The sequence below is a fragment of the Ammospiza nelsoni genome, chromosome 10 (assembly GCF_027579445.1).
Source record: "Ammospiza nelsoni isolate bAmmNel1 chromosome 10, bAmmNel1.pri, whole genome shotgun sequence".
Classification (NCBI taxonomy): Eukaryota; Metazoa; Chordata; class Aves; order Passeriformes; family Passerellidae; genus Ammospiza; species Ammospiza nelsoni.
Genome location: NC_080642.1, coordinates 12,723,604 through 12,750,246, shown reverse-complemented (window position 1 = coordinate 12,750,246; position 26,643 = coordinate 12,723,604). Strand labels below are relative to the sequence as shown.

At 39.0% G+C, this 26,643-nt stretch overlaps 1 protein-coding gene and 1 long non-coding RNA gene across 3 annotated transcripts in view; one reads left to right on the top strand and one right to left on the bottom strand.

The window, feature by feature from the left end:
• Window positions 1-386: 386 nt before the first annotated feature.
• LOC132077654 (uncharacterized) overlaps window positions 387-26,643 on the bottom strand; it is a 30,162-nt gene continuing 3,905 nt past the window's right edge. The window contains exons 2-3 of the long non-coding RNA XR_009419088.1: window positions 2,604-2,649; window positions 387-569 (exon numbers count right to left, since the gene is read on the bottom strand). This is a non-coding gene — a long non-coding RNA (uncharacterized LOC132077654). The remainder of the gene's footprint in view (window positions 570-2,603; window positions 2,650-26,643) is intronic.
• AGTR1 (angiotensin II receptor type 1) lies at window positions 5,779-25,054 on the top strand. 2 transcript variants are annotated; one of them, XM_059479480.1, is made up of 2 exons: window positions 5,779-5,826; window positions 19,296-25,054. In XM_059479480.1, the coding sequence occupies exon 2, from the start codon at window positions 19,349-19,351 to the stop codon at window positions 20,426-20,428; it is 1,080 nt and encodes a 359-aa protein (XP_059335463.1). In that variant the 5' UTR covers window positions 5,779-5,826; window positions 19,296-19,348; the 3' UTR covers window positions 20,429-25,054. The 2 variants fall into 2 exon arrangements, with proteins under 2 accessions (XP_059335463.1, XP_059335462.1); XM_059479479.1 differs by having other exon boundaries at window positions 5,810-5,850.

The following is a 26,643-nucleotide window of genomic DNA, read 5'->3' as shown; positions in this document are numbered from 1 at the left end:
CTTGTCACGACATAAATAAGATCAGGGTAAAAGATTATGTCACAGGTCAATTAGTGCTTCCATGTGACACACTCGTGGCCCATCAGACACAGCTGGGACAATTGAATTTGTGCAATGTGCTGCAGTTCATTTCTATCTGAACCTCTGATTAAGCTAACAGATTTTCATAAACAAATTATAACCAGGCAAGACCTTACTGATTGTGCATGTGCAGATATTGAAAAACTAGTTGTTATCACTGCAGAATCCAAATGTTTCCTCTTGATTTACCTCTCCTACCACTATGACCAAATAGACTGTAATTATTCTTAGCCACAATAAAGTTATACTGCCAACCCTTGGAGGGTGCTGCCATCCTAGATCACATCTTTCTTAAGAGGTCCTTCAAAAACACACTAGGTGTATAAAAAGATTAGGAAGCAATCCACAGTTGTGCAGCTCCCATTGGAATCTTTAGCTCTGTCCATAACTGAGGTGTGATAGCCCTAATATGAAAAATAACTTCTGAAATCTTGTTCTTGATGGGCACAACAGCATCACAAATTCTGCCTGAAAAGTTGTTCCCAGTCCTGTTTAGCAGAATATGAGAGAGACACAAATTAGCAAAATCCCTTCTTTAAATTATGGTATCAGTGACATGAAAAGCCCTCCTAGAACATGTATTCCCAGGGGGTTGCCTCTGTGTCTGCTCCCCTCCACTCCCAGAGAATGAAGTTTGCCAGATTTATCACGGCAAGTACACATTTAACGCCATTAGTGACGATCAGAACACTTCAGTTGTGCTCACTGGCGGTGCGGGGGAGTCCAGAGAACCTGGCAATGTTTATACACCACTCTCGACCCTTCCCCTGACAGCTGGAGGCAAGGGCGAGCGAGGGGCCCCTCAGAGCATCCCTCGCCCCATCCCCGCATCCGCAACTCCCCGCGCTGGCTCTGCCCCGTCCTGCCCGGCCCCTCCGGCTGCCGGGGAAGGAGGGAAGTGGGCGGGAGCGGGGTCAGCGGGATCCGTCCCGGGAGATGGGTGGGGAGAGGCAGGGGCGAGCCGGGCTGTGCCGCAACGCCCCTCGCTATAAACGGAGCGGCCGCGCTCGGAGCGGGAGGAGCGGCGCGGCCGGCACGGAGCGCGCCCGGGGCTCAGCCCAGCCCGACTGAGCCCAGGCCAGCCCAGCCCGACTGAGCCCAGGCCAGCCCGGGGCGCTCCCGGTGCCGCCGGCGCTCAGCCCGCCCGCCTGGAGCCAGGTAAGCGCGGCCCGGCCGGGGACAGCCCGAGCGTTTGCGGGCGCGGCACCGCCCCGCACGGAATTTCTGCTTGGCTTAGATAGAACTGGCCCTGGAAGGCTCAGCCCCGGACGAAGAGCAGCCGCTTAATCCTCCGTGCTCTGGCTCGCCCTGCGAGGCCCTTTCCACAGGATTATTTAGAGAGGACTAAGTGTCCCCCGGGCTCCCAGCCCTGAGAGCTCTGGAGTCTCGGCAGCAGTTTGGAGAAAGCAGGGCACCCTTGGCAGGAGGCACAGCCCTCGGAGCCCTCCATCGAGGCTCATCCCAGCATCCTGCAGGATGCAGCCCTGGCACCTCGGCTCAGGATCAGATGAGCAATTAAATTTTTAGCGCTGTGCTAAGCTCAAGATAGAAATTAATCAAACACCAAAAGTGATGCTCATGTCTCCTGGGAGTTGTGCAAACAGTTCAGTTTCTCAGTCTGGCAGGCAATGCCACTTCCAGCAGTTAGCAGCAAGTATTTGTTTAATCAGAATTTTGTATCATATGCTCTCCATAACCAGATCTATCCTTTTTCTACAGAGAAAAAATTGGAGTGCTCTACAACCGGAGATTAATTTTAATTAGTAAAGTTAAAATGCCTCTCTGCCTTTTTTTCCCCAGCCAGTTTCTAAACTTCTCCTAGACTCACACTGGACTAGAGTTCTTCAACAAGTTCAGATGAAATCCCTTAGTATATTTACTGTTCTTCCCCTCTCCATGCAACAAAACACTGTTACCAGTTACTTACAAGTTCAAGCCCTATGTTCTTCTAAGCCAACTGGGGTATCAGTAACTCAGTCAGGCACAAGCAGTAAAATTGCAGTATTCACCTACACCTATTTCTATATTTCTGCAAAACTCCTTGAATTAATGAGATGTATGGCAATAAGGGACAGCAGGATTCTGCCCAGAGCATGCTACAGATCAGAGTAAATTTCCATCACTTCCAAAAGTAGCAGCACTCATTGGATTGTGTTTTGCAGCATAGCAAGGGAGAAGGTAGTAAATTGGCTCAGTAAAATCACAGGTTGAGTGTATAAAGAGGGAATATTTTTTTACAGGGAAGCCTCTTCTCTTGTCACTTGCACAACCCACAGCACTAATATGATTAGATTTTTGTCTGAATAGGAGGATTAAGTATGGCCTGAAGCAGGTAATTACCATGATGATGTAGAAAGGCTTTTTTAGGTCTATTTTAGTGTCAGAAAAATGTTCCATACTCCTGACTATGGCAGTTCATTTTGCCTGTTGCCACCATAATCTTTAAATTACAGCCTCTTTCAAAATATTAAGTGCCTACAAATTCAGCTTTTGCTCATGTATTAAGAGTTTAAAATACATACCTTTCCAGCAGGAATGTGGTATTTCTGTTCCTCTCTTCAACTTGAGCTACATAGCAGAGAAAAATCATTTGTGATTATTGTGTGCTTCCTAGTTTATCTTGTTGAACTGACAAAGCAAAGTGGCCCTGTCCAATTAAGAAGTCACATTTATCATTAAATTTGAATATAGCTGGTTTCATTCTCCTCTTTCTTTTGTCTTAGTAATAGATGGAAACAGAGATAATTTTTGCACTGGGGGAGAGCAGAAGTGTGCTCATTTTCTATGGGGTAAGGTGTCTGCCTTCCTGCTTTGAAACAGCATCTTCTGGGCTGGCCAGCATGTGCAAACTGCAATTAGAAGTTACTGATTTAAAATACCAGCCTGAAGTGTCAGTACCCACAGCAGGGCAGAAGTGAAGAGAGTGCTGCTTTTAACTTGCAAATATCACAACTCAACAACCTGCATTTTACAGTCCTCTTAGAACAGGAAAGTGAATGATGGTATTTGTGTTTCCTGAATAATATTAATTGTATTAAATATTGGAAAACATATTTAATTTCACTCTGTGTCATACTATAAAAACAGAGGCAGATGCAGAACATAAACATGGTGATTTATTTACACTTTCTAGAAATGTATGGACTGACATGGAAGTAAGTGTCAGAGTTAATGCCCTTTTTAAAAACTTCTATTTTGGATTATGGGCACTGACTACATTTTTCTACTCCTAAGTTTTCTTCTCTGTGGTAATTTTATCCTCCATGTTTGTTAAAGGAGCATATTTAAGTAGTTCTTTTCTCTGGCACTGCCTATTGTTGAACACAGTAATTAATGTGGTAATTTAAAGTTACATAAACTACAAACTCTCATTCCACTGTCCTAGTTAAAATCTTGTTTATACAAAGGCATTACTTTAAACCCTTTTAAGCAGTCACAAATTACTCCTATTTGCTCATTATCTCTCTTTTTTCTCTGGATCTTCCTGTGTTCCAGAAGTTATTATAGTGTCACCAGTAGTATTCATAAGCTCACCTGTGCTTTAACTGCACAATTTTAGGGGTCTTAATCACAGTCTAAGAACCATGCAATTGTTTGAGTTGTTGACATGTTCTCTGCACCTTAAGTATCCTATTCTGCCTTGGTGACTTCATAAAAGGTCATATTTGTCTTGATGTGGATACAGAACATGGATATTTATGCATTGCTTTAATCAAATACTGTATCTGACTTACATGGTTAGTATTGTGCATTTTTTAAACTGAATTTAGTGGTTTTCTGCTAGGAGACTACCTCAATGAGAGGAAATATCAACTAAAATTGAATTTGGATATGTTGTGTCTAAAGTTGAGCAGGAGAGATGGATTATCAGGATTCATTGGCCTGCAGATAGATCTGCCTGGGCTTTACATTGGACTCATGAAAAAAAGAGGAAAATGACCAGCTGGGAAGGGTGGTGGACAGCAGAGCAAAGTATTGCCCTCAGCTGTTTCTGACAGTAGTGCTGGCAGCACAGCAACATCTCTGCAGAAGGAGAAGCATAAACTGAGAATCTTTTCAGAGCTGCCAGCGTGGTGAGATGGGAGCTCACAGCTGGGAGGGTTGGGTGAAGCTGCAGCCTGGCCACCACAGACCCACAGCAGCCTGCTTGTCCTGGAGGCTCTGTGGCATGTTTAGCTCAGTCTCCAGCCTCTGGGTAATCTTGGCTCAGTTTTCAAGCCTTATCTAGTTAATTGCTGCTGTTTGTTCCTCCTGCTCTCAGCTGCACAACAATTCCACCAGAAATGCAGTGACACAGATGTTGTGTTTTACCCTGTGTTCCTCTCAAAAAATAATTAGGAATTTTTCAGTATTATTGGATAGAAGTTCACATTTTTGGACAGCTAGTCCTAAAGGTGACTGTGGTGTTTTTAAGTCAGCCTCTGCATTTTAGGATCAGGTTTGAGAAGATAAAATGGCAGAATGTTACAAAGAAACATACTTCGAAGTCTCATGGAATTCTGAAAACAGAGTAAAAAACATGGATCACTTTTGAAGAGAGAGAGAAAGAGAGAAGTGGAGGAAAACATTACATCATTCTTTTCACAATTGTAGGGTCAGTTTCCACAACACCAACAGGAATAAAGACATTGCTATGGCTGAGTATTTAACCTCACCTACTTACATGGAATTAACTTTTCATAAAAGATAAAATTTTTGCATGTGAGCACAAGGTGAGTTCAAATGCATTTGAGAGTTTGAGTAGGTGGCAGCCTCATGTATGCTTTGAGTCTCAAGATGCACAGAGCACATTCATGAAGCTGAAACACTGCAGCCTGAAAACAGAGAACAGAAAGGCTCCAGGAGAACTATTTCAGTGCAATTGTGGCTGTATGTAGGAAAGTTACCAATCACAGTATCATTTTCTGTCTCTTCTTGCTGATCCCAAACACCCTAGCAGTGAAGAGCAAGCCAGCAATCTCTTGCTAATGACAGTATTTCTTTCCATTCCCTTTCCATTAACAAATTTGTCTCTTAAGATCACTTTCACCAATAGACAGTCTACTCAGAACACTCATTCCATGTTCTGTACCATTTTCTAAAATTCATCCTTTGCCAACATAAGAAAACAAAATAACCCTAAAATTGCCAGATGTACCCTGGAAGGATCTTTGTCACTTTGGAACATTTTGGGGAATTTAACAAATTTGACCAACAAGGGGAGTTGGGATATTCATACTTAACATTTTTTTACCACAGCTGTAACAAAAGAAAGGAGGTTATCTTGGCTGTAAGTCCTGTAACAGCTGATTGTTTGTGACAAAGTACATATGAAATAAAATTGCTGGTCTAATAATTTTTGGTCTTATGTTCAGATAAATGACGGATTATACTAAAATTACTCTGAGCTTTCAAGTGAATTGCAACAAAGAACAGGAAACTATCATGTTCCAAATGACATGCTGTTAGTATTCTCTGCTGCACCATCATGTGAAAGAGCTATGCATTTTGGCCTTTGCTCAGGTGTCTTTTAAAATTTTTATTCCATTTGCGTTCTGTTTGATAGCAAAAGTGTCCAGGTATTCAGTACATAACAAGGCCAGCTAGAAGGGTTGGTTACTGTGTGTGGTGTTTATCTCCTTTCATTGCAGCTGAGCAGCATTTCTCTTGCAGGCACAGGGAACGGGTAATAACCGAAGACACCTCACAGCAGGAAAGCGAGATCAGATTGGCAGTGCAGCAGTGAGTGGCATGATTGAAGACAAGGTAAAAAGCAGGCTACAGCAAAAGGTAACTGGCAATATCTGAAGAAACTTGTGCTGAATTTGGGCAAGGTCAATATTTAGACAGTATTTCACTGCTTGAGGTGAAAGCTATAATTAGGGTTAGAACCAGAACAAAGAATGATTTAGCTAAACTCCTAATTTCAGCTAATTCACCTATTCCTTTCTTTACTTCTAGACCATTCAACTTTGTGAGTTACTGATAGATCCTTGGCTAGTACAATCTAATAATCAGTAGATGAAGTATAGGAACAGAAATAGAAATTAAAATTCAGTGGGTTCTTGAATCCACTCAGTTTTCAGAAAACAGAGAGGCGAACACTGAAGAGGAGTGGTGTGCCTCAGCATTTCTAGCTGAGAGGGACACATGCAAATAAGTGAAAAATTCCAGAAAACCACTGAACAGCTGTACTTTCATGATGGGGGGCTTACGCAAGGAGAAAAATGCACAAGTTGACTTCTCTAAAAAATGTTCTGTTGGCAGCCTGCCTCCATTTAACTCTGCTTTAGCACCAGCACAGCCTGGCCAGAGCCTTTCCTTGAAGCAGGCAGCACATGATGTACAAAGATGCAGCCTGGGCTTGTTTACTGAGAAACCATTGGTTTGTTGAGAAACCACACATGCCCTTCCCAGTCTACATTTATAAGAGGTACATTGCCCTTTCATCTTTTTCTTTATAAACTCCTATTGGTTTTCATCTTTTCTCCTTTCTCCACTCATTTGTGTTGCCCAAGCCTATGTATTTATATAGTTTTAATTTCTTCCCCTGCCAAGGGGTAAGTCTGCTACTACTGGAGTGGCTCAGGGTTTGTTTTCTTCATCCTCAGGCTATTTGATGTGGAGAAATGGAAGGCATGGGACAAGAATCAACATGTGTTGTCAAACTGGGACTCTAGTTGTGCTGCCTTTATTGTTTTCCTCTTGGTTTTGTTATTAGCATATTAGATTAGATAATTACAGTTTTTCTCAAATCAGGTAAAACAATTTTTCACATGATCTTCCTAAAAAGCACTTTAAAGAAAAAGGGTTCAAAATCATTTTACCTTCAAATAAATTTTATGATGCCATTCCATGTTCTTAAACATAACATTAAAAAAAAAAAGCCATGTCAGTGAGGGACAGCCAAACACCCAAGGAATTGCACAGTAATTTCCTAGCACTAAAGTGAAGCTCATTCAGCATCTCTGGGAGGGCACAGAACTACCCCTTCTGGGCTTCTCTGCACTTTTGTTTGCTTGAGAACTGAGACTGCACCTGCTTGAGGATGCAGTGATTCACAGCATCATGGATTAGCTCACTCCAGCTGTAACAGCTGTCTTTGTTTTGCTGTCTCTGGCTGGTCCTCAGTACCCACAAGGAACATCTCAGGACAGCAAAGAGTTCACCAATTAATTTTATTTTCAAAATACAGCAATAAATTTTACTTTGGGGGGGAAAAAACAGGAAACAAGCTGTACAAATTTGTCAGAACATCTATTTTGGGATCATTCTATTAAGTGCGCTGCCTCCAAACAAAGCACTAAGGATCATAGTAACTTGTTTTTCCATGGGTGATAATACCTTTCACACTGACATGGATTAAGGTGTCTATGTTTGACCTTTCTTTCTCTTTGATTAACCCCTTAGAAACTCACTAGTTCAATTGACTCATATATTCTCAAATTTTCTTCTAGTCCTCATAATGATCTGCCCTTAACAGGAGTTTTGTGCAACTGAAAGCACAATTGGGCCTCTATGCTTTCAGTGTTATACCTACCAACAGTTACAATGATACTAACTTCTCTTGGGCTTAGCTACATTACCATTTTAAAAGATTTTTTTTGTCTGAATAAACTCTTGTACTTTGCCAGTTACTCATACTGTTTTCTTTCCTTTCTGCCTTTGGTTCCCTTTTTCTGACCCTAATGAGCGATTCATTAAGAAGCCTCCATGCTGATCTTTTGCTTTTAATCTTTTAACTTTTCCCTCCAGGCTGTTCCTAACATTCTCATTTAGGGAAGAAAAGTCTTTTCTGAGGGGTATTGCCGTTGTGTGATATTTTCCCACTGTAAGGATGTCTAAATTAATTATATAATAAGAAAAGTAATCAAGTGTCTCAGTCAGACACAGTGAACCAAATTCTATTACGGATGGCTGAATTACAAGACAAAGCTTCCTCTGAACTAAGGTGTTGAAACCTAACATCCATTTCCTTGCCCAGAAATCCACAATACATTGCCTTTGCTGCTTCAGTAAGACAAACACTGTTTTTCAAAATCAAAAAAGAAAAAAGTGTTCAATGCAAGGTTTGCTTTCCTCAGAGCTGTAGCACTGACTGGTGGGAAGTTACATGGAAATCACTAGCCATGACACTGGAAATTTAGTGATAAAGCTTTCACATTAGCTAGTTTAGTTACCATGACAGACACTTAAGTGATTCTGGTTTGTCTGTGCCCACATAGAAATGCTGCATCTGCACACATGTTTGTATGGCAATTCGTGTCTTCATTACTCAAGCAAAAGATTCTGTTTCTAACTTTAACCACGTTGGTGAAAGGTAACAGGAATGGGATTTGTTAGAGGGAAACTCTTTTTAGGTAGCAATATGCAACATGAGTTACTCTCAGTCAACTCATCTAATTTCCATTAGATTAGAAAGTGGAACACCTCTGTATGGAGGGGATCTCTCCATTTCTGGAGTAGAAGCAGAGAATTTTCAGTGTTTCTTTTCCCTCCTGCTTTTTGATTAACCATCCTTAGAGATGAAGGTAATTGCTCTGCACAAAGCATTTCTAAAGCCTGTCATTCATTAATTTACATTTGTCTTCTGTAGCTGGGGGGGAAGCAGGGGGTTGGATGGGGAGTGGGATGTAAAAATAAAAAGCCCATCCTGCATATTGAGCCTGTAAAGCTCATAGGTGCATCATAACCCAACCTGGTGATTTAGCTCAGTGGCGGAAAATGTTCTTTTGAGGATTAACATACCAGGTAAGGCTTCAACACACATCAGAATGTTGCCATGCACATCAAAATGTTACTGGTCTGCTTTACAGCTTGAAGCAAATCTATGTAAGCTCTCTGGTGGCACCTTTCTTGCTAGTTTACAGGAAGGTACAGAAAAGCAGTTCCTTGTACCAGAAAAGTAGAAGTTATTTTCAGAGTTTGTTGCCGATGGCATTAGTATCTCACCTTTAGCTAAGACATGTTGTTCAGGAGTGCAAATAAACTGCATACATGGTCATTTTTGCCTCTATCTTCTTGCTCAGCAGCAGAGCTACATGACTCAGAGAGGGGCAAATGACACTGTGGTCTCTGAATAAAATAAACTACTGGAAAAAACAAGGAAGCCTCCATTTGGACTTACTATAAATTCCACAAAGTCCTATAACCTCCCAACTCTGTCTACAAAACTATTAGCTGTGTCCCCTACCCTTCTTCCTAGAAATATGCTTGCCTAGAGGGAGCAACAGAAACCTAATTAAAACATTACTTTTGGTACATTTATACTAGTAACACCACTGATTGAGTTGTGTCTTTCACAGTAAAGCTGTAAGGCAAAAAGAACAAAGATCAAGAAAAATCCTTTTCTCCCAGAAGCAGGGAATTTGGTTGTTGAGGAAATAGTTGAAGTTTTGGCCTTTCCATTCCATTTCCTGTTGTAATCTCTGCCAGGAACAGAAAAGGTTCTGACAGTGATTGCATATTGCTGTGGGCACGTAACTCATGCAGTAACCATTTTATGATTTAGATGCATAATTTATGATTTATATGCATGAAACACCTTTCTCTGCTTAATTATTAACAACCACTAATACAAGCCAGAGTTTAAGCTTATGTAAATCTTGGTTGTTTTTACCTAGAGGCTGGTAAGCAAGCTCTGTCTGGCAGTTATAGCAGTTTAAGAAAGTAACCTTTTCCCCCCCATAAGGCCACTCTCGCCCTGACAGCTCCCTTCTGCTGGACAAGTGCAACCACTAAGACTGAGATCCGGACAATGAAACTTCAACTCTTCCAGTGCTGGATGCATTCCAGCCAACATTCCTTCCAGCAAGAAGAGGATCAGAGACCAGTGGTACTCAAAACAGCACATAAAATGTATTATTAAGCTCTACTTGCTTGAAATGACACTAATATAATAACATTTCTCCCACAAGCTGGGCAGGAGGAATAGTTGTTACTGCTATTTTTTGCACATTGAAGAAGGAACCCTCAAGCTTCAGGGAAGAAGACAATGTAACTTAGGGCAGACTCAGAGCTGTAGGGAATGTCCTGTAAGCTAATTGTGATTTATATAGGATCTGAAAGGAGGTGAGATACCCCACTCCTTGTACCTGACCTCTGCCCTTAGAACTGGCCATGATAAGCTGTGCTCACAGCAGTGCTTTTTATTTCTGTATGGTTCTTTCTTTCTTGACTCTCCACAGCATTTTTAATATCAGACAAATACAGATCTGGATCAAGGCCAAAATTAATGTAAATTCCCTTACTTCTCAGATTGGAGGCATTCACAATAGAATCTTATGGTGCATTGCATATGGAAGCAATGGAGATATTTCAGATGTGAGGTTAGGTATCCATTTGTGTAGGATGTGCCATGCAATGTAATGCAAAAACTAAGAAAAAAAGCCCATACAAAAACTTTAAAACTTCTTAGTCATGGAACTAAGCTATGAAAAAAGAAACTTAAAATTCATCAAACTATTTCACTTGCACTTAATAAACCTGAATTTGATTTCTGTCTTTTATTAAAAACAATCACATGGGACTCACTGTATTTTATATAGGCAATTCCAACTGCAATAAAGGAAATGTGTTAATGCATTCATTTACTATCACTCATAGAAAGCAACCATGCAGCATGTAACCTTTCACAGCTCAAACTCATCTCTTTTTTATTCATTCTGGGATTGATGGCTTAATTCTGGTTAATTATTGATTTTTACAGGTACTTCCAAATACCCTTAAGATACTTCATAACCCAGCATCAAATTTGAAGTTATAAACCTGCAGTAAAATGTGTATTAATACTAAAATATTACATTGTTCTGCTATTCAAAAAACTTCTCATGTCAGTGCAGAAAACCTTAGAAATTCCAGTCCTACATTGTTCTGAAATATCTTTATCTTTCATTTACTTGCATCTAATGTGCAGCAAATGACATTGTGAGCAGTATGAGGCAACAACATGGTCCTGAGGAGCAGACCTTCGGTTAGCCTGCTGATTATTGATCATTTTTATCTCCTAGAAGGGTACCAATCTTCCTTTTTGGTAAAGCTAATGGCCAGAGCAGAGGTGCAAAATCCTATGCTGGATGGTAGCTGATGCACTCATTTCAAAGTGTTAATATGCTGCCTACATGTCTTCAGCCTCTTCTGCAGAAAGAGACAATTCTTTCCCTTGTGTTACAAGCAAGAGCAGTGACTGCTTGCTGCTATAACAACTAATTCTCATATTTAAAAACTAATTGGGCTATAGGTTTAATAAACCAGATGAGGAAAAGATGATATTCATTTCTGTCAAGACAGACCAACCAAGGTGACAGGACACCATGGGAATCCCCTCTCAAACACCATCTTTTCTGAAGCGTAGCATTGTGATGTTTAGTTTCAGAAATACTGAAATAGAACTATTAATCTAGAAATCTATTTTACTTTGTTTATTTAATTATCTTTTCAATTCTAACTTACTGCTCTGAGGAGAAATTTATATTCATATCCTTAAGGTTGTATGATACCTAAAACATATTAGACACCAGAGCGTTTGCAACACATTCATGCAGCCTTGATCAAAGAAAGAAAACAGAGATTGTTCTGATGATTAAAGGAGAAAAAAGAGACCAGAAAATTAAGCAGAAAAGTCTAAAATATCTGGCATACACTGTCAATCCGGGGCCAGCAGTGTCTAAAACCACCACCCCAGTGATCCTCCACAAGAGATTAAACACACTGCATGCTGACAGTGCTTAATCTTTCAGTGTTTTGGAGTCCAGTTCTACATGGATTGAACCCAAGAATGTTTTCCTTACCCTTTAACAGCAGAGAAAACAAATATGTGCATATAAGAGGAAATCAATGTTTACTTTGAAACTAAAATCTAGAGAATCCTAATAATGAAACCTATAAACTAAAAGAATTCTATTTACTATCTGCTTTGTCTGGCACTAACGAGTGCCCTGTTGATCTTTCAGTCCACAAATTTTGTAAAAAAAAAAAATCCCCATAATCATTGCTATGGTTTGTATATGCATTATATATGCATTAATGCATTAGCAATCACTAAGTTCTGGTGAGGTTGAGAAACCCTAGCAAAGTTGAGCAATCCTTTCTTGGCATTAACTTCTACAAGTAAAATTTTATAGAGGTATGTACATCAGGGCTTCCCAGATTCTGGGGAAAAAAAAAAAAAAAAAAAAAAACAACAAACACATTCACAATCTGGGGATTGATAGTTAGCTTTGTCCAAAGAGCTAAGTAGTAGGAAGAGATTTCCAGTGTTCCTGGACTCTGCCTGTACAGGGAGAGTATATGGAAACAACAGTCCAAACTTCCCCTGCTACTGCAGCTGCTCTCATTACAGCTGTGACATCGTTACACTGTGGATTGCTAAAAAGAGCAGGAAAATGTCATATCTTACATTGTAGTATTTTAGCATTTAATGTCCAAAAAACATGTTTCAAAGATTTTGTTCATCACTCCACAGCCCCGTAAATTAGTGTTTCAAAATGACCTTTCACTTATGCCAATTTTTGCCACATAGATTTCTAACACAAAGTGTAAGTGTGCAAATAATAATTAGATTTCTTTATTCCTCATTTTAAATCTAGCCAACTGCTTGCTAGTTTTCTATCTCTAGATATCACTTCCATTCTCTCTAAATGCTCCTATTTTTAGCAACCTAAAGATATACACACTGTATGCTTGTACCCAAACATCCCTTAAGTGCACAGAGATAGACTGACACTGAATGACCCATTGGACATAAATACAGGACAAGATACTCATTAGTCCAACTCATCTGGCACAGGACACTAGAGTTTGTAATTTTTTTGGTCCTAGTTTGCTTGCTTACTATTTTCAATGAAATAAATCTCATTGTGACACTAACAGCCCTTCTGCTCCATCTGAATTAAAAGCTCTTTGCCCTTTCCAGCATTAGGGAACTATTTAGGTAAACACATAATTTGAAAGAGAATAGCAGTATCATGCACTGACATTGTCCAAAGAGGTAATGACAAATCCAAGTATATTAGTAAAAGTGGGGTATGTTGGTAGTATAAAAACTATTAAATGTTTCTATTTTCAAAGTATTAAATTGCTTAAAATTCATAAAATGTACACACCATTTGGATAACACTGTGTAGGCTTGTGTTACCTTTCAATTTCTAAAACTCCCTTAATTGCTTTAAAAAAGAGTAATTATAAAGAGTCATTTTCAGCAGTAAAAAGATCTTCATTCAAAATTGGCAGATATTTGGATTAATAACATGCCTAGTTAGATCTAAAATAATCTTAGGTGAATAAGTAGGTGTCACTAATTTTTCATCTGCATTGCTAAAGTGAAGTTTCTTTAAAATATTCTTCTTAATTTGTGTAACAGAGACAATAAACTGCATATATCTTTGAAAACATAAAATATCATAATCTTATTCTAAGTCTTAAAAGTGCAAGAACTGAACTGAAGGTTAGCAAAACCAGGAACGTGCCAGAATATAGGAAATTAGATAGAAGCTGCTAGATGCTAAAATAAAGTAGTTACCTCTGATACATTAAATTTAAATAAGTACGGGTACAATGGTATATATTTTGCCTTATGTTTTCATCTTAAATAATCTTGAACGAAGGGGATGTTTTGAAAAGTGATAGTACTTGATAGGAAATACAGACCTCTAGTGGTCAAAGTCTACATTATAGGAGTTAAACTTGAAAGCGATTTAAATGTCACTCTGCTTAACTGTGTTACTTTCTTTTGCATTTTTCTCCCCTATAATCATGCAAAATCATACACACCCCCAATTTCACTGTTCAGACATTCCACAAGCATTGATTTTTCCCAGAGGAAAAAGTCCCTTCATCTGTCCTTTTTCACATAAATTTTATGACTGAAACTGAGTAGTTGAAAGATACTTGTGAAGTGAAGAGAAAATTAATGAGAGTAGTCCACGAGAACAAACAGAAGATTGATGTTAATGCTTCTCAGAATAAGCTATAAAGCCATCCTACAGAAGGACAGGCTCTTTTGAAGTATGGCAGAGGAAATAAATACAGAGAAATTCTTACAGAGAAGGTCAGAGTACATAAACAGTTCACATTTGCAAGGTAACAGGAACTTTGGTAACAGGAACTTTTGTTCTGCTAGCACAGAAAAAGTAATAACCAATTTAGATTTTGAAGTTATAGAGAACCAGATCCTGAGAGGACCACAGGCAAATTATTTTCTAGCTATGTGAAGCCAGCACAAGTAAAGCAGACCAGCTTGAACTCTTGCAAGGGAAAGGCACAAAGAATTCAAAAATAGGTTAGAGCATTAAAAAGACACATACTTTTAAATAAATAAAGCAAACATCAAAAAATTAACAGCAATTTCAACAGACTGACAGCTGCCCCAGCTGCACAGTTGTTAAAAGAAAATGCTACAGTACAAGGTCCTGCAAGTTCTGTTTGTTCTTATGTCAGACCACCTCCTGATCCAAAACTGCAGAGCAGCTTGACAGCTGCTGACAAAGGTCTGCTGAGGTTTGCTTTGTGCTCTTGGTGTTTGTGAGCTGATGTACAGCCACTGTCTGGTGCTGTACTGCCTATCACAGCTCCTTTCCAGTAGTATTTTGATTTATTGGCATTTGTCACAAAGTCAGATGCTGTCCTCAGGGGAAGGTACAAGCAGTGATGACAAGAACCCACTGTAATGGCCCCACAGTTGGAATCATGTACCCTTGTTTGTATTTCTCTTTCCCTTCACAATTCAGCTATCAAGTCTGGATTAAAGATATTTAAGGAAAGCCATCAGTGGGAAATACAGACTGTTAGAACTAGCTGAAGAAATAAGAGCCGGGAGAAAGGTAAATCTATGCCTTCACAATGGTACTGCTCAGGAACTCCAGGAAAGCACAGAAGGTGCTGAAGTGTGGGTGTAAAATAGAAGTTGCTCTATTCATTAAGAACATGAGGAGAGAAAGGGTTACTCTATGGGATAGAAAAAGACCCCAAAAGCCTTTGCAATAAAGCATGTGTAAGTGTCATTACTTTCTCAGCAGTTAGAATAAATTAGGAAAGGGGGGCACTGAATTCTTAAGATAAAGAAAAGTTTATGCCACCAGAAAGAAATAAATATAGCTAATAAACTGAACATATTGCGCCAAACATTTTACATTCTCTTTTCTTCTCATGCAAAAATTTTGCATAAAAACAAAACACAGTATCCTCCTAAATAAGGAACTATCTTCTCATTTGTAAGAAAAGCAAATAACCCACCCACTGTCAGAAGGAAAGTGCACATTATCTAGTGATAAGGTGGATGAGCTGTAGCAGGATTGGTCAGCCTGTATTTATTTAGTCTTTGTCAAAGCAAATATTAAATACATTTTTGTTCAAAATCTGACTTGTGACACCTGCTTACCTGTTTTTAGCTGACAAAGTTCTCACAGAAAGCCACAGCCACTGCTATCTTATCTTTCAGTGCTGTTTACCTTGCATGAGCCCAGCATTCCTTGTTTCCACAGGCAGTTTAATTAGGATGCATGTTCTCCCAACAGAAGCAATAAATGGAATGGTAAATAATAGTTGGTTGAGCAGTCTGAAGAATTTCATTATCAGTGACTTATGTAATCATTGTAATTTAAAAAGATAAAAGGTCAAGCAGGACAGTACCTCAGAACAGGTACTTACTGCTCACCAGATAATTTGTTGGAAGTTGATGCCCACCGCACCATTCACAGTCACAATTCAATCCTGTTAGAAAAAGCACCTTGTGTCAGCCTTAAAGTGATCCAATTATCATTATGTTAACACAGGTCATTTGAGATGCTTTACATGGAATGATCAATGTGCACAACCTAATGTACACATTTAACTGGCCAGCATCTGCTTTGCATGTGTGCAACCCTGATCCTGGAACAAGCAGATGAACTGTGGCAAGTGAGAACAGGAGAAACTGAAGGTGGTATGAGAATGAAATCACTGCCTGTGAGTTCTTGCACTCTGTGAGTTCACTGCTGCAGTGGCCCTCACACTACTCATGTCTTCCAAAAAAAAAATTACCTTCTCCAACTTTGAAGTTCCCCTAATGCTCTGTAGTTACAGTTGTGCTCAAGGAAGAAGATCCACCTGAGGCTAGCTCTGAAAGTTTAGAATTTCCAGGAAATTTAAAAATTCCATTTGGGATTAGCAGTGCCTTCCTTAGTGTGCTTCATTTGTACAGCTCCTATAAGGTTCATTCTCACAGTTCAATTCATTCAGACAGTTTTCAGATACCCAGATGGCAATCCATATGTGTTTACCCAAAAGCAACCACATTACATATTTCTGATTCCTTGTCATTTACTGAAAATATTGATAGATTTATTTTAATTATTGATTGTAATTCCTTAGTATAATTTAAAAGTGGTAGCACATCAGACACATCATTTGCACAATTTCACTGATGTCAGTGTTACATCAAAACCTTTTACCTCCAGAAGGATTATACAGTCTCACAAAGGAAGATTGAGTATAATACTATTTCTTGACAAAATTCCTGATTCTTCATGGGAATTGTTCTTTTTTTTTTATTTCCCAAGCACTCCATAATATGCTCAGAGTGCCAGACAATCATTCCCAAGTGAATTATTTTTTATTTTAACACATTTCTAAAACTGTAATAGAATTACTGTTACTTTTTCTCGAAAGAACATATGCTATTAATTAGTATCAGCTAAAGCTGCTACAGACATGAAACAGTACAGGTCACCATATGGGTAGAAAAGGGAAATAAGAAGCAAAACAACACAATGCAGTACACTGAAGGGGTGTGTGAGGAGACCATGGGAAAATTGCCTTGGCATCTACCACTGCCCAGAATCAAGCCCACCAAAAGGGAATATTCACTACAGCTGTATTTGCCTTAAAGACTGAATCTGTCACTCAGTTCACACAGAGCTAAATTGTACCAAATGGTACCAGGGACTGGTGACTCTTGTCTCTGGGAAAGGTCTTGCCCAGGGCCTGACCCATATTATTGCCAGTCAACTTGCACAGGTGATCTCCTGAGCAGAAACTTCACTCCAGATTCCTACTGCAAAGTTCTGGGCTGTAATTTTAGTGGGTATATAAAGGAGCAAAGACTAAGTGACCATGCTGCACCAGCCTGTAGCTGGGACAGGGCAAATGTTGCCAGACCTTGATGTTGCAGAACACATCAGTTACTGTCAAAGTTACTTTCATAACCATAGATGAGATAAAAGGATTTATCTTGAAATCTTTCTATTGTGGTTTCCCTGTCCCAGGGATAGGCTGACCTTCCACAGAGCCAACACCTTGTATTTGAGATTTGGCACAGCTTAAAAGCCAGGTTTTGCTCAGGGTGTACTAGAGTGCCACGTGTGATCAGAATAGCAAATTTTTCTTTCTGGTAGCTGTTTGCTTGGCTTGTTAATTTCTCAAACATGGCAAAAGTAGTTGATGTCACTTTGAGACATGTATACCAACTGAAGCAACAAGACTAATACACAGAATGAATTGAAGGGACTGCGAAGCGTTGCATGGCACATCTTGACAAAGTGTCTATTAGTTGCATTTTACTAGATGCTCTCAACTTCATAGAATTATTACCTATCAAAAACCTAAATCTTGACATCACCCTGCTAGCTTTGCAGAAATGAATCAGGTTATGAATGCAAACATATGCTACAACATAAGCTAAGATAGAGAAATAACAAGTCTTCAAAAGGCTAAGAGCCAAAGGGTGACCTTGCTCACAAGATGCTTCCTGCAACCCATATTCTGGGTTCAGTTCCTGGCTCCTTCAGACTTCCTGTGTGGGTTTTGATGAAACAAATCTGTGCCTCACTTCCCTATTATAAATACAGTCATTTGTAAAAAGATTCGGCTTCCAACAAGAGCCAGTCCAACACTAAGAGCCAGTCAAACTCAGCGGCATTTTGAACTTAAAAGGAACATCAGTGCAGAAGCACTCAAATAAGGAGCAGCTGCATCTGTGACATCACTGCTATGTCTGTAAGGATGGCACCTTTGCTTTCTGAGTGCATCTGTACTGCCCAGGGACTTAGGGTGGGTCTTCCATTTATAAAGGGTTTCTTTGCTGTTTGAGGTTTGCTTTGTTTTGGTTTAGAAGCCAAAGTATTTCAGTTAATCTTTGTTTTAAGCAGCACAAGTTAGGTTTGGCTTATAGCTGGATCCTGCAAGCAGCAATAAATAAATACTCTGCCATAATAACTATAATTTTTTTTTAAACATCCATTATTATTCAGGGAAGACTATTTGTTTTTAGACTCTGGAAAGTAATGAATATTAGAGTCACACTTACTTTCTAAAGTAATCAGTCATTAATAAAGAAATGATTCTTACAAAACACACAGGCCTTGGCAAACCTAGCAGGTGCCCTTTAAAGGAGATTTCATACCCTTGCTGAACACTAATGTGATCCAGAAATACACCTTCAACTCGGTTACATAAATTTTGTCAGCAACTGAAAAAGTAATATGCTCCCCCTTGCACCCTTCTTAAACTCTTTGTACAGTAAATTAATGTACAACAGATCTGGACATGTCTGGATTTTCAGATTCTTTTTTCCCCTCACTAGTAGTTAAATGCCATCTTTCCAAGCCAGATGGGGAGCTAAGTAACCTCTGAATATTTAAGGTATTTTTGGTACAACAGAATACTAGACTGTGTGTTTTGATCTTTCTCCATGATGTAAAATTTTTCTCAAAGAATTAAGTTCAATGTATAAATAAATTTCTAGTGATTAATCTCAGAGATACAAATGAGTACCTAATCTAAAGTCGCTTATTTTCTTAATTCATTGCAGTTTGTATTTACATACTTAATTAGTATTCAGAGTGCTTAAGTTTAGTTTCTGAGATAGCTGAATAACTTACGTCTTTAAATGTGTCACCTATTTATGGAAAGAAAATAATCTAAATACTCTGCTGAATTTATAGTTATCTGCTATTTTCATTCTCTCTTATGATTTTTGACATATGCTCACTATCAGTATTATTTTAATTTGGAAGAGGTTTATGTTAAAAATAATCTAAAAATGTTCAGCCTACTCCTAACATTCTTACCTCTGTTTTACTCTGCAAAGTCTGTATTAAAATAGAAATTGGTTGTTAAAACACTTGAAGATGTCTTATTTTCAAATTCAAAAACATTGATACATTGTGTTAGACTTGAAAAAAACTTGACATTTAGTTGAGAATTGGTAAAAATTAAATTCCTGTCACAAATACTGTTTTCTTTCTCTTTTCCCCTCCTAGGTGTGAGCTTCATCTTTTCTTCCTGAAGCTAGGTTACAGCTGAGGAGTTCAAGATGATTCCAAATTACTCTACTGAAGAAACTGTTAAAAGAATCCACGTGGACTGCCCTGTTTCAGGACGGCACAGCTACATCTACATTATGGTTCCAACTGTTTACAGCATCATCTTTATCATAGGCATATTCGGGAACAGCCTGGTCGTCATTGTCATTTACTGCTACATGAAATTAAAAACCGTAGCCAGCATCTTTCTGCTCAACCTGGCCCTGGCTGACTTGTGCTTTCTGATAACTCTGCCCCTCTGGGCAGCCTACACAGCCATGGAGTACCAGTGGCCTTTTGGCAACTGTTTGTGCAAGCTGGCCTCGGCGGGAATCAGCTTCAACCTGTACGCCAGCGTGTTCCTGCTGACGTGCCTGAGCATCGACCGCTACCTGGCCATCGTGCACCCGGTGCAGTCGCGCATCCGCCGCACGGTGTCCGTGGCCCGCGGCACCTGCGTGGCCATCTGGCTGCTGGCCGGCGTGGCCAGCCTGCCCGTCATCATCCACCGCAACATCTTCTTCGCCGAGAACCTCAACATGACGGTCTGCGGCTTCCGCTACGAGAGCAACAGCACCACGCTCCGCGTCGGGCTGGGCTTATCCAAAAATCTGCTGGGCTTTTTAGTTCCTTTTCTGATCATCTTAACGAGCTACACCTTAATTTGGAAGACGCTGAAGAAGGCATATCAAATTCAAAAAAATAAGACTAGAAATGATGATATCTTCAAGATGATTGTAGCAATTGTGTTTTTCTTTTTCTTTTCCTGGATTCCTCATCAAGTGTTCACTTTTCTGGATGTGTTGATTCAATTACATGTAATAACAGATTGCAAAATCACTGATATAGTGGATACAGCTATGCCCTTCACCATTTGTATCGCTTACTTTAACAACTGTCTGAATCCCTTTTTTTATGTGTTTTTTGGAAAAAACTTTAAAAAATACTTCCTTCAGCTAATTAAATACATCCCACCAAATGTCAGCACACATCCAAGCCTCACAACCAAAATGAGCTCCCTCTCCTATCGGCCACCAGAAAATATCCGCTTGCACACCAAAAAGACTGCTGGGCCTTTCGACACCAATTGAGGCATTGCACAAAGTTCTCCTTTGGAACAGCCTTGTGTGTGAAGCACCAAGAACAACGAGATTCATCTGCGGTCCTGAACATCACAGCTCATTACAGCAACACTGGATCACCTCAGAGAAATCATACTGTAAAGAGTCAGCAGTGGCCTTACAGCTTTCGTTGTAAAGAGGACTGCTTCGTTTTCATTTCACTTTACTGAAAGCAGCCTAAGTGTTGGACAGGTGTGTCACAGCTCCTGCCACATCCCACCGTTTGCTTGGAACTACGAAAGAAGGGGAGGGAAAACTCCTAAGTGAAGTTCACAGGTGTTTCAAAAGGAAGCACTTGTATAAATAACATTAAATCCAAAGAACCTGACTTGCATATATGTGAGCTGTTCTGTTGAAGAAGTGGAGCTTTTTTTTTGTTTTGTTGGTTTATTTTTAATTACATAAATGTCCTATAATCATATTTATAATATATTTTCAAATATATGATATATATAGAGGCCCAATTTTAAACTCAAATGGAAATTTAAGGTTCTTGAAATTGGTCTTATTCTGATTTATGCTACTATTTTTTTAATGGCAATTTTTTCATAATAATATATGCAATAAAATGCAGATTTATTTATTAAATATAGAATAAATATATTTTTAGATTTATATTCCTACTCATACATTTCAAACATTGCTTCATAAATGTACATTTATATGTCAGTGGGTATTTTTGTAGTAGTTAACAAAATAACTGTGTATGTGCACAGAATTGGGGCTCACTCAGCCTTTCTTCATAATAAGCCACCCTGACTTTGAAGAACTTTATATACAGAGGGAGTTGACTCCATACTCTGTATGACTAAAATTTAAAAATTTCAAATTCCTGCACATTTAGTAAACTCATATACTGATAAGCAAAAATATGACAATGCTTATGCATCAGTTTATCTAATAAAACTTTTAGTCCCATCGCGAAACATCCGAGATCAAACTTTACTCTTGGCTTTTATGGAATTTCTCTCCATTTATTTAAAATTACGCCCAGAGTATTTTCTCCCTGTAAAACATTATTTATTTGTATGGAACAAATTCAGATTTATACTAGCATAAATCAGAACTAAAGTCTGGCTCAAATTCTCAGTACAAATCAAGAGGAAGGAAGACAAGCACTGTGGGAAGTTTCCACCAATGATATCCTCATATGTGTCCTTTTTACCTCAAATAATGAGCTTCAGATAATATTTATGCTTGATTCACACCCATTTATTGTCTTCAAAGATAAAGGAGATCATAAGTACTTTTTGAGATTACAGAACTTTAAAAAATCCAAAACTTTACATATATCATCTAGAAAATTATATGCCCCTTGAGGATTTACAGTATTTATTATCTTCAAAATCATACATATAATGTGGCTTTGTCTCAAGTAGCAAGTGGTTGGATAATCCATATTTTCTGATTATCAAAATCAAAACAGTTATTCCTGTAGTTTAATACTTTTTAAGGAAAAAATGGGACTACAGCCAGGTCTAGAAATCTTCCTACTCTTTCATTCACCTATACTAAGGGACTTGTTTTCAGTTTTGCCTTTGTTCATCCAGCTGCAAAAATGGGAACAATGCATCTACTCATACATTGCAAGGCACTCTGAGGAGTCACAACTTCTAAAGCTGTTTGATAAAAAAATTCACCTTCATTAAAACTTTAAGTTAATTTAATTGCAAGCCAGCATCTTGACATTTGAAGCCTGAACGTCATTTAACTATGGCATTTAAAGACATTTAAATTGTTATACTGAATACTTTGTGTTTATCTCATATGCTTACATGTGAGACAGCCATTTGCTTAAATTGGCAATAACCTCATGCATTATCAATAACACCCAGAAGAGGACTGGTGCCCCAGCCCACTCTGAGCTGACAAAAGGCTGGCAGAGATTGCCATTTATCTGTATTTTGTTCATGGACACACATGCACATGCTGAGCAGCATCAGGAGCTTCCCTTGGCAGAAGCATCTCTGTCCAGCCATAATTCTGCACACTGTGTTTGCCACCTGCTGGATGCAGCCACAAATTTGCTTTACATTTCAAATTTGTTACAGGAAGAAACAGCAACACTTCCCTGCCACCTGAAGGATCTGAAGATCCTCGTTTGTGGCAAAACTCCTCTATAAATAAAACACAAACTTGTCCATCTGGGAGGCCAGTAATCTCCTTCTCAGAGTCTAAGCAAGCATTTTCTCATCACCTGCTCATCCCTTTGGTCACTGAAACCCAGTGTCCCCAGTGACCACAACAGGGAGCTCATTTCAGAACATTGATTGCGTTACTACAAGAGCCGTCTCAAAGAGAAGACGTAAAAATCAAAGCCATTGGTTACTCATCTTGATCATTTCATGCCAGATCCTGCAGTTTTAAGAGGCTGTGTATCCTAAGCTACTGGTGCCACCTGCATCTGTCTGTGCCATGTGAAAGAGCAGGAGCATGCACATTCAGCTGTGCTACTGGAGGAAAGGTAGGAAGGGATTGCACCTGGTGTGCTCTGAGGGCAGCACAGACCTTGAATCGATAGGCAAAGAAAGTGGAGGGGAAAGCTTTCCTAAATAAAGCAGGGAAATTTTTGTTCTCCTAAGCAGTAAGGAAACAATCATCAGCTGCCAAATATGCTAGCTCCTTAAAAGAAAAAAAAAAAAAAAAAAACAACAAATCAGCAGATACTGAAAAGAGCCCAGAGATAAAACTTTCCAGCAAGTCTAACTGGGTAGCAGCAGAAAGTAAACTCCTTGGAGCACAGAGTTATTGTGTACAACCAGATGCTGCTGTTTCACAACACCCCAAACTGACAGCTAAGGGAAGAGCCCACAGGATGGACATCCACACCACTTCCATCATGTATCTGCAACCGAGGCAGGTGCTGGGAAATGTGTTATTGCTGAGCCTTACACTCCCCTGCCCACCTGTGCATGGGGCAGGCACAGGAGACAGTCTGGCCTTTGCTGGGGACCCTTGGCTCTGTGCTCCCTACTGAGGGGCAGAAAATTCTTTGGTGCAAGGACCTACCCAATGCCAGCAAAGAAGGGGGTAAGATTTGGCTCTGTATGACTTCGCCATCTTTGGTGAACTTTGCATTGAGTCTTCTTAATATCAAAAGAAAAACTGGCTGTAGATGTTTAAGAGCAAACTCCCATTAGCTTAAAAAACACAAGGTTAAAACTATTAATATGCAATAGTATGCAGTTAGTTTTAAAAGGAATATCCACAGTGCTTTTCATTCCTGTGATGACCAAAGTAAAATACTACAAACTCTGAGTCCGTCCTTGTACCCTGCTGTTGTGAGGAACCCAAGTCAGTTCTAATGGGAACAGCATATAACCCTAAATGCAGGCATTACAGCCCTCATTCCACCACAATTTGATTTATTTGAACGAACACCTTTTATTTCTGCTGAATAATTACTAAATTACATATTTGACATGTACATGCATAACATCTATTTTTATTTATTGTGCAATAGTACTTTCTATGACTCATGTTTTGTGCTCTACTCCCTGCTTGCTTGCTCATTGTACACCCATCCTAAATCATACTGTATAATCTACACTTGTTAGCCCAAATTCCAACAAAACCATTACAGATAGAGCAGGAATTCATCTGGCTTCTTGGCCTAACAATTTCCTCATGTTTACATTGTTAATCAAGAGTTTGCAGAGTAAGCACAAGACTAAAAGTCCTTTACTTTGCCAGCATTACTATTTCTATTGTCTACGTGAAACTGTGACAGCAGCAGAGAATAGAGTAAGTTTTCTAGTTTTGCTTGAATAGCTTCAGCAAAGGTTTCTTTTGATAAACCTGACCTCCTTTTAAGTATACTAAAGTGCAGGTATTCCCAGGGAAATATTTGCCACTGAAAGAAGAAACAAATCCTTGGGAGAGGGTGATTGAAGGCCTAAAACAGGGACTTGCTGAATTTGTAAATATTAAGTGTTAAGTGTAAATATTTATTTTTGGTTTTGCAACAGACTGGGGGGAAAAACACACACAGACAAAAAGAATAAATCTTTCAGCTTAGTGCAAAGTGAGGGCTGTTCCATCAATCACTGAGTGCACCTCCACAGCAACCTCCCAGCCAAGGCTGAACTAACAAGCCCTCAATGCTACAGCCCAGCTCAAGCTCAGTGTCACCAGCGAGCTCGGCAGATGTGGCAGGACACTCAAGGGATGGGGACAGAGCAGATCATGTCTGAAAACAGCATTGTGTGATTTTTTTGCTGAACTAGTGCCATGGGCACCAGCTTTGTAGTTGGCAAGTTAGATAACAAAATCTAGGTATTATTTTTTTTTCAATATTTTCGTGCAATTGTAATGTGTAACTCGTGGATGTTAAATGTTTTCTATTTCAATAGCCATAGTTTTATATCATAGAAGCTTACCTTGATTATATAAAAATGTTCACTGTCTGAAGTATTACTAAAACCACACAGGTCATCAATAAATGCCTTTGTGAAAGTCATCTCCACTTCTGTGTTAAGCACCCAAAGCAAAGAGATCTGTTTCTGTGTTGTTGTAAGTACTATACTGTTATCTGTGTAACTACTGCTATATATATGTATATATAAATATTTTTTAGGCAATATCATCCTCAAAGTATTTCTGTGTAATGCTGTAACATTTTATACCACTATTCCTCATTACTTTTACCCCTGATCCTAACCCAGCTCTCCCTCAAATCTTTGAGATGAACAGGTTGTGTCTGCAATTCTTATTGGAGAAGATACCCAGCCAGCTCCAAAATCACTTGTAGAACAGCAGTTCAGTAATTCATGTCTGTACCCCAGAACACACTAAGCTAATGAAGTTTACTGAGAGGAGACTTAGCAAATTGCTAATTTTCCTACATACAAGTTGGAGTTTGAAGCCAACTTTAGGCTAAACCTTTTAGAAACTGAATTTAATTGTACGGACAGATTTATTTAGAACACTGTGTTAAATACAGGATCACATTACATTATGAATGATGGCCTTGAACAGCCTGACTCAGGCTGCCTGCAGCTGAGTACTCAATGTAAATAGATCCACTTAGAATATAAGCAGTGCCAGATTGTACTGTGGCTGCAGTGGAAACAGCATCAGGTTCCAGAAGGGAACCTGGTGATAATAAGATATGACAATATGATGATAAGAAGGGATTGGGAAGGGGAGGAGGGGTTGACAGTGAAAAGAATGGTAGATTGGATTTTGCCATTTCCAATTTGTATGAAAATAAAATAGGACTTAGTATTTAGCACATCCCTAGTAAACCCCACTTTGTACTGTGGGGTTTACAGTGTCACATACTGGAAAAAAGTGAAAAACAGTTAAAGGTTGGGCCTGTGACATTGTTATGGAGTATCTACTGTATACCTTATTTTCCATGTATCTAAGTTATTCCTCAGCTTTGTGTATTGGCAGCTTTGTGTACTGGTAGTGTTATTAGGCTACAATTAAGCAAAGGCAGGACAGACAGAACCATATCTTGGAGCTTTATCATGAGTGATGAGAGGTGAAGAATTGTTAGAACAGGATGGAAAGCAAGGACAGTTGCTGAACAAATACAAAACTGTAAAGATAATTAACCCCATTAAGTAGCATATTCAAAAAAATTTTTTTGAACCAAAGTCAGCCAAATAACTTAAAATAATAAAGCAAAAAAGAATAGAAAATGCTGAAAGAATTTCAATTCCACTTAGAATTACAAAGAATTTCAAACATCTCCAACTCGTATGCTCAAGCAAATACAAACCTGACCATTTTTGTGAAATTGAATGAATAAACAGAAAAGTTGTAGTTAACAGATATGTGTAAGATACAAGCAGCCACTTTGCTACTATTGGCTTTTCTTTCAGAAAAAAAGTTGAATTATGTACTTGAAATCCATCAGATAAATATATTCCCAGGAAAGGGAAACAACATACTGCCTATGGGCTTAGATGAGCTTTGCATACCTATCCTGAATCCTCCTCATGCTTAGTTTATCACATGGTACACAACTACACCAAAAAAAGGAAAAAAAAACGAAAAGAAATTAAAAAAATAAAGAAACCCAAAACAGCTAAACCAGAAAACAAAATGGAAATAAATTAGTGAAAATATGTATTACAGTAGTGCTATTTAACTTTTAAATCACCTATGAAACACTAAAGGATCTAAAATTACAACAAGTTTATAGTAATTTAAGTAATTTTTAAGCTTCTATAATG